The sequence below is a fragment of the Neoarius graeffei genome, chromosome 10, assembly GCF_027579695.1.
Source record: "Neoarius graeffei isolate fNeoGra1 chromosome 10, fNeoGra1.pri, whole genome shotgun sequence".
Taxonomy (NCBI): domain Eukaryota; kingdom Metazoa; phylum Chordata; class Actinopteri; order Siluriformes; family Ariidae; genus Neoarius; species Neoarius graeffei.
The window spans coordinates 30,967,439-30,981,760 of record NC_083578.1 but is presented as its reverse complement, the minus strand read 5'-3'; the positions used below and the strand labels follow the sequence as shown (position 1 = coordinate 30,981,760).

Here is a 14,322-nt window from a genome sequence, read left to right as displayed (position 1 = left end):
TTTTATTTATGATAAAAGAGATAGGCTGGAATATGTCATCTTATTTCCTGCATTTGAAGTTAAAAATAAAAATATTGTTACTTTTTGAAAATGTGGACATGCGGGACTTTGGCTCGGACCTTTTACTTGGGCAAAATTTAATAACCGGACCTTGGTGACTTTTAATTGAATACCCCTGCTCTAGACACTTACAATTTTGCTATAATGCCTGAGGACTACAACTGCCATGATAACTTTAGAACTGCAGTTATCATGAACAGTTTTGCACTCAAGTCTCCATCAATGAACAGTTGATAACTTCAACAAAATAGACTTCATGCTAAAACTATAATGAATTTCCTGGTTACACAATCATACTTTGTGACTACAGAGGACATAGTTATAGAAGCAAGTTATTTATAATCAATCTATCTGTTATCACCCAAATGAGAATGGGTTCCCTTCTGAGTTTGGTTCCTCTCAAGGTTTCATCCTCATCATCTGAGGGAGTTTTTCCTTGCCACCATTGCCTCAGGCTTGCTCATTCAGGATAAATAACTTTTATTAGGGATAAAATTAGCTCATATGTTTAAAGTCTTTGGGGTTTTTTTTGTAAAGCTGCTTTGCAACAATGTCTGTTGTTAAAAGCACAATACAAATAAACTGAATTAACTATATAAATTTAGCTTCTTTGAATTCCCTCATCTCTTCAACAAAACGAGAAAGGGAAAGAGGATGAACATGACATAGCTGGAAACTATTATAGGCAACTCATGTGGGGCCACAGTCATGATGATTATTTATACCCAGCAAGGCAACAATAACATGAAAACCCCAAGGAATCAGTTACTAGACAAGAAAATGTCCAAGCATTAAGTATTCTATTTCAAGTTGTTAGTACACAGACACATACGTCTGATTACCTTTTTGCTCGGCATCACTTTTTTGTCCAGGCCCTTTTGTGTCTAGTGTTGTGGCTGCCAGTTCTGGTTGACTCTTTTGTTTTGACTTGATTTTCTCCATCCTAGAATGAAAAAAACACCAGACACACAATTGTAGCACTGTGGCAGCGGGGGCATGGTGAAGCATCGGCTTGTGAATGGAGGGCAAGGCCAGGGAAAGTGAGTGGTAAATTGATCACACCTGTGGTTAATTGATGTTGTTTTTGTGTGTGTGTGTGTGCTTTTGCAGTGATGGCTGAGGACTGATAAGGAAGGAGAGAGCGGAGAGGTGGCATTCGTTTCCTGAGTGGAGTCTTCATCCCTTTTATTTTGCAGATGGATACATCAGACAGAGGACCATTCTGTCCCAGGTGGTGGAGGGGGAGGAGCACCCAGTGCTGTACATCAGTTGAAAGCTCACAATGCGAGAGAGTAAGTACAGCACCATCAAGAAGGGGTGACTGGCCATTAAATGGGCAGTCCTCACCCTCTGATATTACCTGCTGGGGCACTCGTTCACCCTCTGTTTGGATCACGCCCCGCTCCAGTGGCTTCACTGCATGAAGGATGCCAATGCGTGGATCACCTGTTGGTATCTAGCCCTCCAGGTTTTCAAGTTTGAGGTGGTCCACAGGCCAGGGGCACAGATGGTGGTGGCAGAACTTCCTTCCCATTGGGGGGGGGGAGTTGGCTGCAGGCCGGATGGCTCCTCAGCCTGAGTTGGGCGGTGGGGGTATGTGGCAGTGGGGGTGTGGTCAAGTATCGGTTTGTGAATGAGGGTGAGGCCAGGGAAGGTGAGTGGCAAATTGATCACATCTATGGTTAATTGATGGTGTGTGTGGGTGTGTGTTTTTGCAATGATGGCTGAGGACTGATAAGGAGGGTGAGTGGAGAGGTGGCGTTTTTCTCCTGAGTGGAGCTCTTGTGTGTTGTGTGTGCGTGCGTGTATGTGCTATTACATCTAGTGAGTTCAACTGAAAGCTTAAAAGAGAATAAAAAGAGCTATTTTACCACCATTACCTGTCTGCCTGTGCTTCAGTGTTCCACCCACTCTCAGGGACATTTACAAGTACATACAGTAGAACAACTAAAAAATAGGTTTGTAAGTGAAACCTCAACTGCTCCCCAGCTGCTACAATGGCTTCCACTTTTCTGGGAAGGCTTTCCAATATCTCATCTCATCTCTAGCTGCTTTATCCTTCTACAGGGTCGCAGGCAAGCTGGAGCCTATCCCAGCTAACTACGGGCGAAAGGCGGGGTACACCCTGGACAAGTCGCCAGGTCATCACAGGGCTGACACATAGACACAGACAACCATTCACACTCACATCTACGGTCAATTTAGAGTCACCAGTTAACCTAACCTGCATGTCTTTGGACTGTGGGGGAAAACGGAGCACCCGGAGGAAACCCACGCGAACACGGGGAGAACATGCAAACTCCACACAGAAAGGCCCTCGCCGGCCACAGGGCTCGAACCCAGACCTTCTTGCTGTGAGGCGACAGCACTAACCACTACACCACCGTGCCACCCGGCTTTCCAATATATTTTGGATAATTGTTCAGGGGATTTGTCCATTGCCCCCATAAGATCTTTGGTGAGTTTGGGTGCTGATTTGGGGAAGGAGCCCTGGCATGCAGTTGGCATTCCAGTTCAAGCCAAATGTGTTCAGTGGGGTTGAGGTCAGGGCTCTCTACAGGCCACTTGAGTGCTTCCAAACCAACCTTGGCAAACCCTGTCTAATATGGACCTCCCTTTATGCACAGGGGTTTTGTCATGCTAGAACAGGTTTGGGCCAATTATTTCCAGTGAAGGGAAATCTTAATGCTACAGACATTATAGACAATCATGTGCCTCCATATTCGGGGAAGGCCCACGTATGGAGGTCATGGTCAGGAGTCTACATGCCTTTGGCTATATAGTGTAGTTGATTGAAGCAGCCTATATGCTGAAGGTAACACATGTTGCATGTATAACATTAAAAAACTGGGTTGTAATGGAATCACAGAGGACTTGTGTGATTTTTCAGGAAGTAATACAACAGCACGAAATCACACACAATTTGTGCGTCTTTGGCAGGAAGTAAAACAACAGCACATACATCTGTGTGCGCACACACACACACACACACACACACACACACACACACACATACTGTTTTTTCAGCAGTTCCACAGATTTCTTCTCCAACTCCAGTCTGGCTGCCACACGTTTCTTTACCTTGGCATCAAATAGTTCTGCACCCCTTTATGAAAACAACAGATCATTTTATTTTGGAACAGTCCATTATATTTGATACATACAGCAATCAACCTGACATCATTCTTACAATCATGCATACTGTATTAACTAAACTAAATGTTGTGCCTTTTATAAGTCAAATGTACAGAATAAATAGTATTACCTTTACATGCTTCTATAAAAGTTAAGAAGGCAATGTCAGTTAGTTTCTTACCTGGATGCAAGGATCTTAGAGGCCTTCAGGTCAGATACAACGTACAAAAAGTAGTAACTGAGAAATATTCTCCTTTGAGCCAGTAGCACAGTAAAACAAACTGCATCCCACACAATACCGGCCTCTCCCACTGGTAGCTCACAGTCATCACTAGATTTAGCTACATGTATAAACACATATGGAATATATTATATATGGACATTTTCCTCCTAACTTAAAACATTAAGAAGTTAAATTTTTTAATAAAGATATACAACTTTTTAAATTGGAATTTTGTGGTTTATATTTTGTTTTATATTTAAAATTCTTCAAGGACTTTTAAGCACAAGCCTTTAGATCACAAATGTTTTAAGGATAATAATAATAATAATAATAATAATAATAATAATAATAAAAACAATATACCAAATCAGCTGTGTTGAGACTGCTACTTTACATAAACTAAGAAAGCCAATGCTAAAATTGAAAGACTGATTCATACAGTCCTGAACACTATGTCAACATATAATAAGATCTAATAAGGCAAGGGAGGCCTGAGAATTTACAAAGACCAAATAACTAATGGTATGATAACTTATGGCACAGTTATAATTATGAACAAATATGGTCATAATACCTTGCTAATTTATACACATTATATTGTGTACTATGCTGTCAAGCTTTGCTACATCCACTACATATAAAAGTATACTATATAAACACACAACTCTGTTGGTTTATTATCATCTGCATATTTATCTTTACTATACACTTGCAGACAAGAACAAGATTAATATTTACTTACGCACATCATAGCCTTTAATAGTACAGAACATACTGAATGCTTGAATGAGCCAACATGCTTTCTTTAAAAGACTATCCAGAAAAGCGCAGGATCCCAGCTAGACAGACAGACACACAGACACAAAAAAAATGAGTGAATTAACAGGGTGGACAATAAAAGCAAAGAAGCCATAGCCTAAAGGTTAGAGAAGCAGCTTTGGGACCAAAAGGTTGCCGGTCCAGTTCCCTGGACCAGCAGGAATGGCTGAATTGCCATTCAATGCACCTAACCCCTAACTGCTCCCCGGGCTGCCCACTACTGTGGGTATGTCAGGGTCCTGTCTGCTAAATACCTGTAATGTAAGACAGACTACAGATTATAATGCATACTAAGGTGTCAACTTAAAGTTAATGACATTAAAACAACCAGACACTTATTAAATACAACTAAAGTGTAAGTGTATTTAACTACAACCCTGATTCCAAAAAATTTGGGACTCTGTGTAATCTGTAAATAAAAACAGACATGTTTAACACCATGCTACATCACCTTTTCTTTTAACAAGACTTAGTAAGGGAACTGAAGACACTAATTGTTGAAATTTTGAAAATGAAATTCCTTCACGTTCTTTTTGCTTGATATATGACTTCAGTTGCTCAACAGTCTGGGGTCTCCATTGTCATAATTTGCACTTCATAATGCACCATAGATTGTCAATGGGAGGCAGGCAGGCCACTTTGGCACCTGCACTCTTTTACTATGAAGCCACACTATTGCAACATGTGCAGAATGTGGCTTGGCATTGACTTGCTGAAATAAGGGGCATCCCTGAAAAAAGACATCATCTAGCTGGCAGCATTTTTGCTCCAAAACCTGTATGTAAATTTCAGCATTAATGCTGCCTTGACAACTGCGTAAGTTACCCATGCCATGGACACTAACAAACCCCATACCATCACAGATGCTAGCTTTTTAACTTTATGCTGGTCACAATCTGGATGTTCCTTTTCATCTTTAGCCCGGAAGATGCAACGTCTATGATTTTCAAAAACAATTTGAAATGTGGACTTGTCAGGCCACAGCACACTTTTCCACTTTGTGTCAGTCCATCATGGATGAGCTCAGGCTCAGAGAATTCGGCAGCATTTCTGGAGGTTGTTGATATATGGATTTTGCTTTGCATTTGTAGATGCAGCAACAAACTTGGATTACCAACAAAAGTTTTCCAACATGTTCCCGAGACTATGTAGTAATGTTCTTCAATCATGTTGAAGGATTATGTTAATCCTTCATGTTGTATCATTTTATCATGTTAATGGGCAGAGTTGGCAATAGTATGAATGAAATGGGCTGTATGTCTATGTGACGTCAGTGAGCGGTTGTAGCCTGTTGAGGTTGGTGTTTTGTGAATGAGTTCACATTTGCGTTGTCATGAGAGACATGCATGAGCATGGTAAATAAGCCAGCAGTTTTGTTTTGGTTAATGTAAGTGGCTGAAATGAGAGGAAATTGTTGCTCTGTGTTGTGGCACTGTGCTCTGTTGGTCCTGTGTGCAGTCATGGAAGTTGCTGTTGTTCTGTCCCTGTAGGCTGAAAAGCAACTTCCCTTGGGAGGTTGCTGGTTTTTTTTTTGTAGTATGGTGTTTAACGTGATTGGAGCAGTAGTCTTGGGGGCACACCCGAAGCTGCTGGTGGAGTCACCAATTGCTGGTTGTGCCACTGGGCTTACAGATTTAAGTGCATAAATTCCCACCACAAAAGCACCTGAAGACAAGGGGAGAGTTTAGCTAGTTCTGGATAGGCAGTAAGAGAGACAGGGCCACTGTAATGTTTTTGGTTATGCTGGGGCTGTGGTGAGTTCAGTGTTGTGGGAGTTTAACATGTATTGTTTCACCAGATAGGTAGCTGTGAAAGTTTGGGTAAGCTGAGGTTGCATTATGGCCAGTGTGGAGCATAAAAGGATGGCGGAGCATAAAAGGAGGGGGAGAGCAGAGAAGTGGGGCTCTCCCGACCCATTACATGTGTGTTGCATGCATGACTGTGTGTGAGTACAGCTGAAAAGCAAAGAGAATATGAAAAATAGTGTGCATGAACATCAACTCCCGCCTGCTGTGCTTCTGTGCTCCACCCACATCAGGGACTGTTACAGGGTATTTTTGGAAAAAATAAAAAAGCGGTGCATTTATTCTTGACTGTGTAAAGCAACATTATGTTAAATGCTTGTAAATTCACTACTGTAGTTAAGAATTAGTTTTGAATAAATCATTTCATTTGAATTTTGTGTAGTTGTAGCTGGCCACTATTCCTACACCCATTTTTTGGCCACCTGTTTTTTAAGGGTGGTGGTGATGGGGGTGTGACGATCCCCACTGGACAAGGACACAGGTGTCCCTGTGTTGTTGTTCTGCTGCTTTGCTTTGCAGGTTCTGGGTTGTGGGAGGGTCGTTTTCATTATGAGACACACCTGGGCCCAGTGTGGTCTCTATAAAAAAACTCTGTCAATTAAAAAGAAAAAATATACCCACACACTGTCGCTGCTGCTCTCAGTGAGTTTATTGATAGAAACACAACATTTCGACCGTAGTAGGTCTTCGTCAGGTGTTAACAGGAACAAAGGGTGGGAGGGGATATATATCCATGAAAATAGGCATTGCTCTCAATTATCCAATCAAGGAGTAAGTAGTATTAATAAACTTATGAGTGTAAAAAATACATCTCATCTCATCTCATTATCTCTAGCCACTTTATCCTGTTCTAAAGGGTCGCAGGCAAGCTGGAGCCTATCCCAGCTGACTACAGGCGAAAGGCGGGGTACACCCTGGACAAGTCGCCAGGTCATCACAGGGCTTGTAAAAAATACATACAATACATTTTTTATATACAATACATTGTTCTTATATTAATACTAAAAATGTTGTACATTGACAGTCTTGGCTTACTTATTAGAAAAAACAGTAAAAACAGTATCAAAACCATATCAAAAGCATATCAAAACCCTCCCTCCAGAATCTGTTCAAGTGCTACAAAACAAAAAACAAAACAAAGAAGGATTAAAAAAAAAAAAAGCTCTCATGCTCTCTCCATCACAGCCTCAGCTTCTGTTCCGTTTCTTTGTTTTGTTTGCTTGACACACACCCACACATGCTCACACCACTAGTTACTGACTTTTATATGTTCTCCTCTATTGTTGGGGTTTTTGTTTGCTTGTTTTGTAAATAAATGTTTGTGTACAATTTAGACTATCGTTTGGTCTCCTGCGGCACGGTGGTGTAGTGGTTAGCGCTGTTGCCTCACAGCAAGAAGGTCCGGGTTCGAGCCCCGTGGCCGACGAGGACCTTTCTGTGCGGAGTTTGCATGTTCTCCCCGTGTCCACGTGGGTTTCCTCCGGGTGCTCTGGTTTCCCCCACAGTCCAAAGATATGCAGGTTAGGTTAACTGGTGACTCTAAATTGACCGTAGGTGTGAATGGTTGTCTGTGTCTATGTGTCAGCCCTGTGATGACCTGGCGACTTGTCCAGGGTGTACCCCACCTTTCGCCCGTAGTCAACTGAGATAGGCTCCAGCTTGCCTGCGACCCTGTAGAACAGGATAAAGCAGCTAGAGATAATGAGATGAGATTTGGTCTCCCATCTTTGCCACAGTCTAAGAGCTGGTCTGTGACACACAACATCCCAACTTTTTTGGAATAGGGAAGGTAACCAAATTTACCAATGTCAGCTATCAATTATGCTTAATTACTTTATGTGATTATATGCACATGATATGAATAGGCAAATGTCCAGTGTCACTGCACTATATTACTTATTCAACCACATAATTCAGTAATTTAGCATGTAACACTTCAGCTTTGAAAATACTTTGAACTGCATTTTCAACAGACAGTTTTCTGTTTTTCATCAGTGGTTAGCAAACATTCTTTTTTTTCTCGTTTTAATGGTTCTTCTTTTTCCAGCTGCTCCTATTAGGGGTCACCACAGCAGATCATCCTTCCAAATTTATAATCTGCATATTTGATTTAGCTTAGGCTTTTGCACCAGATGCCCTTCCTGATGCAACCCTCCCCATCCTACCTGGACTTGGGACCAACACTAAGTTTGCACTGGCTTTTGCTACCCCAGTGACTAAGTATTTTTACCTAATCTGCATGTCTTTGAACTGTGGATGGAAACCCACACAGACACGGGGAGAACACACAAACTCCACACAGAAAGGCCCCTGTCGGCTGTGAGGTTTGAACCCGGAACCTTCTTGCTGTAAGGCAGCTGGGCCATAGAAGGTTCACGCTGCACGCTGCATGCTGCACACTACACGCTACACGCGTGTAAAGAAAAGTGGACAAACGTAGCATGACTTGCTCTGGGCCATAGAACAGCGTTCACGTTGCACGCTGCACGCTGCACACTTCACGCGTGAAGCGTGAAATGAACATGCACACTTTTTTCTAGGCGTGAAGATGGAAATTCCAGTCAATGCATGCGGTCACCGTCGCACCAGCCAATCAGAACGGGTCTAGGGAGATAACTCTATGCTTTCAGGGGAAAACTTCAGAAAAAATATAATTGAATGGTATAATTGAAAAATAGTTCTTCATCGGGATTGTCAAGCAGATTATAGAATGTTCGGTGAAATTCACCACGGGTTTCTCTCAGAAGGAAGTGTTCTCGGCTCCAAATTCTGTTCCTTTTTCTCTTCCTCTGTCTCAGTAAAAGCAGAATGAGGCAATTGTCATCATCCGAAGAGTCCATATTGTTGGTTACTCGGTCAAAGTAGAACAGACGCAACACGTGAACATCCAAGCATGAAGTTTAATGGCCCAGGGTCCGGTTCTTCACGTGAACGTGTAGCGTGTAGCGTGCAGCATGCAGCGTGCAGCGTGAACCTTCTATGGCCCAGCTGCCTAAGGCAACTGTGCTAACGACTGCACCACCATTTTGATGATTGAATTTATACAATACATGCATGTATACTTACAGATATGAAGTTCTTCAGGCAAATCACCACACAGGTGTAGGCAATGAGGCAGTCCCACAGTCTGAGTATGTAGCATACAGGCTGCAGCAGCACTGTGTCCCCAAAAAGCATGAAATAGAAGCAGGCCACCAGATAGCCCAGGCAGAATATGTTGATACGTGTGGTGCCAGTGATGAAAACCAGGCATAAAACCAACCAGAAGAAGTAACTGAATATAAAAACCTTTGCCATGTCAAGATATGACCTGAAAATACACACACACACACACACACACACACACACACACACACACACACACACATCAACAGAGACATACATTTAAAAAACCCACTCATTTTAGGAGTAGTGATAACAGATCTTCAACGAAGCATATAGGACATCTTTAGTGTCCATTTTCCAATTCATGCATAATTATCACTTCGAGATTTGTATCATTACAAAAGCTTGACTATGTAATAAAATTAGCCTAAACCACTGGCATTAATTATTCTATACATAATGAAATTACCAAATCTGGTCCTTCAGTCACGACACACAATATATTTCAAGTATTTCCTATGGGCTATAAATGAGGTGTTATCAAACACCTTGAGTTTCATACAGATTTAATTTGTGTGTGTTTTACTCACTAGTAATTTATTAGCTCAAGTGAAATTTATTATAACACCCCTTGGAGGCCCAAAGGCCTGCATAATCATTAACTACTGATCTCAGGAGCAGATCCTATGAAATCTAGTCATTGGAGGCTAAAACAATTCATTATGCTAAACAGTAAAAAGCCATTTTATATGTAACCAGGAGCAGAAACTTTAAAAGCAAGTTTGAAATGACAGTCAAAACTTGTGTTAATACTGAATTTGAAGGAGACCGTGATTAAATCATTTTAACAATATTGGCAAGGGCTATGCATTCCTACTTAAATTGCTGCCTGCTAAAAATCATTTCCCTTTTTTCGTGAATAAAAATGCACTTCAGAGTTATCAAGAAAAATTGTCAAGAGCATCTTAAACATTATTGCAACACAAGACCATAGCAGTTAGTAATATCAATGCAGCTCAGTTTAAAACCATTGTGCTCTGGAAAAGGAATGACCTAGCACAATAAAGAAGTTGCTGTAATTGTCTTTGATACAAAAATAAATGTGAATCTCTTGAATTAGCTGCATAGGAGCAATATCACAAGTACCACAAGGCTCCACTAGTATCCACCTTGCCAGACAAACATATACACACCGGCAGTGCAGGAAATTGCCAACTGTTGTGTACTGATTAAGAGAGCGAGGGTCTAGGTTTCTACTGATCTCCACATTATCCCCTGCCACAAGTCTCACAGAGGCCTTATTCTCTTCTTCAAACACCTGCCACTGGAGAGAGGCTACCATCAAGAGCAAGAAGTCATCTACATAGAGAATGAAAAGAAAGATAATGATAACCAGTGTGAAAGTCTATGAATAATAATAATAAGATTCAATGTTGGTATGAAAACTAATACAGTACATTGTGTGTATTGAACAAACTCACAAAATATGAAACTGGGGTTAGGTTGCATGGCAAAATCTGGCAAATAAAACCACTTTATCTGATTAGAGCTGAGAGCCTTAGAGCCTTTCCTCCAAGGATAATCTGCAGCACAATATAAATTATTATCAGCATGTTTTAGAGAGCAGAAAACTAATTTTACACATTATACATTTACTGTATTTTGAGGTTAATTCGTCTTTATTGCAACATAATTACTGAGTGATTACCCATGTCTCCTTAAGGATGGTACTGTATGTTGTGATGAGGAAATGTCATCTCATTATCTCTAGCTGCTTTATCCTGTTCTACAGGGTCGCAGGCAAGCTGGAGCCTATCCCAGCTGACTACGGGCAAAAGGTGGGGTACACCCTGGACAAGTCGCCAGGTCATCACAGGGCTGACACATAGATACAGACAACCATTCACACTTACATTCACACCTACGGTCAATTTAGAGTCACCAGTTAACCTAACCTGCATGTCTTTGGACTGTGAGGGAAACTGGAGCACCCGGAGGAAACCCACACGGACACGGGGAGAACATGCAAACTCCGCACAGAAAGGCCCTTGCCGGCCACGGGGCTCGAACCCAGACCTTCTTGCTGTGAGGTGACAGCGCTAACCACTACACCACCGTGCCGCCCGATTTTCAGTTATATTATATATAATTACACTATGGGATTTCAGTGCTATTTCACCCCTCCATCCATCCATTATCTGTAATCACTTATCCTGTTCAGTGTTGCAGGCAAGCTGGAGCCTATCCCAGCTGACTACAGGTGAGAGGCAGGGTACACCCTGGACAAGTCGCCAGGTCATCGTAGGGCTGACTATTTCACCCCTAAAAAATGTTATTTAAACTTATATGTTGCACCATTGCTCTGTAATTCCACCATTCTGTGCATTAAACAATGTGGATTCTTAATAAATATTATGTGACATACCAGTACAGAGTGCAGGAGGCACCCCAATACAGAGTAAATACTGGAATACCATTAGGCTGGCAGTAAAGCAGCAGTATCTGGGCCAAATTTCACCAATAGCCTTCCTGCGACGACGTCCCAAAACTGTGATCAGTGCAAATGAGTGCAGAAGGGCAAAGAAATCCATCCGCTGCCCAATCACATTCACTGCCACTACAAATGATATCTTGCATAGAAACACATAGGTTACAGATTCAAAACAGTGCTTCAATATCAATGCCTTTAGAAGTATTCAGATTTACTGTAAAGTCACAAAGATTTGCTGTACCTCAAGGCCAAACTTGTAGAAGAAATAATTGCAGAAGTATTTGAGGCAGGGCAGGATGCCATGATCCAGGTGCTGCCATGTTACATTATTGAAAATAGTGCCTTTGAGAGGAGGTTTTAAGTTTAAATGGAGATAATGGTAGACCTGGTGCCGATGGACAGTCACGTCAAACACAAGGAGGCCCAGTATTAATAAATGATTCTGCAGACACATTCACACAGTATAAGAATAGCATGACATAAGGTCATACATTTCAAATGCTGGTGTACTGAATACATAGTACAAGCTGATACATGAATCAATAAGGCAAGGGGATTCAAGTAAAATATACAAAGGTCCATTTACATAAATTTTACTGCTTATAAAGGACCTGATAAGCAACTAACATCAGTGAACTGTGACTGTTCAAAAGGCAATCCTCTTTACCCACTCTATGCTAATGGTATATCCAATTTCTCTTTTTTTTTATGGTACATTTCCATAAGAGAATAGCTTATGATGACATAGGTAGTTGATTCCACCTGTGGAATAGTGCTTAGTATGTGAGTTCTCAAACTGCCCTGTACTGTAACTTGTCCTTTTCCCCCCTTTGGTGTGCGTAAAAGAAACCACAGTTATAGTCACATTTGTACATCAATACAGGAACTCAACTGTTCCATTTTCCAATAAAAGGATTACTGTATGCCTCAGTCTTGAACTTGTGCTTCTGACAGATAACCTGTAGTTGGCTAATTTTCTCAAACCTGGAACACAAGTTTTATTTGGAGTAGCCTCAGTCAGCCATTCCTTCAGTTTAGTGACAACAGTTACCTTTGAATTGTACCTTTAACCATTTCTGATTTGTTCATGGCTATAAATAAGTGGTTGTGTTTTGCTTCATAGTGGTGCTTCAAGTTACTATGTTTGACTAGTACCATGGACCCTAAGCTAGAGCTGCAATGATTTGTAAGCTTTATTTCTAATTTACTACACACTGAAGAACTGTTCTGGTGTTTTAAAATACCGTATGTTAATGCTGAGCAGCACACCTGTAGGCAAGGCAGAATGGCATCCTCACATTTTCTCAGACTGCCAACCCACAGAGATGGATCCACAGGTTTAATATACAAAACAGACTTCTGCAAAAGCTGTGCTACATTCCCACTGTACCAGCTCTGATTAGAAATCAGCAAAGCCTTAAAAGAAACAGCCATTGTATTTAATTATACAAAATCAGGTCATGTAAAATGCACAGCATTAAAAGATAGAATTCTTTCTTTTGGAGTATTCTTCATTATTTGTTATACTCTAGTACTGGTATGTTTTGAAGAAAGCCAAGAGCAGGTCAATTTAGTTATAAAGCGAAAACAACTAAATGAACTCACAGTGGTGCAGTTAACAGAAAACTCGGTTGGTTTGATGAATTTCAACTGATACATCATTTTACACACAACCATCACACAGGCCCAGACAGAGGATGCAGTGGAGGCCAATGGCCGCAGTCTTGCATATGGGACTGCAAATGTCCATGATGCCAGGAACACAAAATTCATCAGAGACACCTACAAAGCAAAGAGAGAAACACAATTGTTGCTTGGTATAGGATAGTTTTTTTTTTTTTGTTTGTTTTTGGGTTTTTTTTTGCAATGCTTTAAACAGTTCAACATGTAACAATCAAAGCCAGGGGATAGGATCCAGGGTTTATTGAAGGGCATGCAGGAATCCAAAGACAGAGAGATAGCCAAATAGTCAACAAATCAGATAGGACCAAACAGAGGTAATAGCATTAAAGGGTATTCAAAAAACATAAAGGTGAATTGGATTTGTCTGTCTATGAATTTGAAAATGGCCAATAAATTTAGGACTTACTGTTTATATAATTATCACAACATGTTTTTAAAAAAAACATTTTATTAATTATATTATGTACAACCCCAATTCCAAAAAAAGTTGTGATGTTGTGTAAACTGTAAATAAAAAGAGAATGCGATAATTTGCAAATCATGGAAACCCTATATTTCATTGAAAATAGTAGAAAGACAACATATCAAATGGGGGGGGAATGCTCATTTTGAATTTGATGTCAGGAACACGTTTCAAAAATTTGGGACGGGGCATCTTTACCACTGTGTTACATCAGCTCTATTTTTAACAACACTCTGTAAACATTTGGGAACTGAGGAGACCAATTACTATAATTTTGAAAGAGAAATGTTGTCCCAATCTTGCCTGATATATAATTTCAGTTGCTCAATAGTTCGGGGTCTCCTTTGTCATATCTTATGCTTCATAATACGGCAAATGTTTTCAGTGTGAGACAGGTCAGGAGTGGGTTTCCCAAAAGCATTGTAGCATAAAGATCATCATTATATGGTGGAGTGAGCATCACAGTGAACACTCTCTCTCCTAGTTAAGATGCTCTTAGTGTTAAGAGGCTTTTGGGAAACCCACCCCTGGACTACAG

At 40.9% G+C, this 14,322-nt stretch overlaps 1 protein-coding gene across 1 annotated transcript in view; it reads right to left on the bottom strand.

Moving 5' to 3' along the window:
* The window catches only part of si:dkey-11f4.7 (piezo-type mechanosensitive ion channel component 2), a 278,704-nt gene that overhangs the window by 90,970 nt on the left and 173,412 nt on the right, over window positions 1–14,322 (bottom strand). The window contains exons 22-32 of the mRNA XM_060932701.1: window positions 13,244–13,420; window positions 12,908–13,054; window positions 11,880–12,080; window positions 11,573–11,777; window positions 10,629–10,730; window positions 10,341–10,506; window positions 9,109–9,352; window positions 4,161–4,257; window positions 3,377–3,536; window positions 3,077–3,166; window positions 903–1,003 (exon numbers count right to left, since the gene is read on the bottom strand). Coding sequence (XP_060788684.1) covers window positions 903–1,003; window positions 3,077–3,166; window positions 3,377–3,536; window positions 4,161–4,257; window positions 9,109–9,352; window positions 10,341–10,506; window positions 10,629–10,730; window positions 11,573–11,777; window positions 11,880–12,080; window positions 12,908–13,054; window positions 13,244–13,420 — 1,690 coding nt within the window. The remainder of the gene's footprint in view (window positions 1–902; window positions 1,004–3,076; window positions 3,167–3,376; window positions 3,537–4,160; window positions 4,258–9,108; window positions 9,353–10,340; window positions 10,507–10,628; window positions 10,731–11,572; window positions 11,778–11,879; window positions 12,081–12,907; window positions 13,055–13,243; window positions 13,421–14,322) is intronic.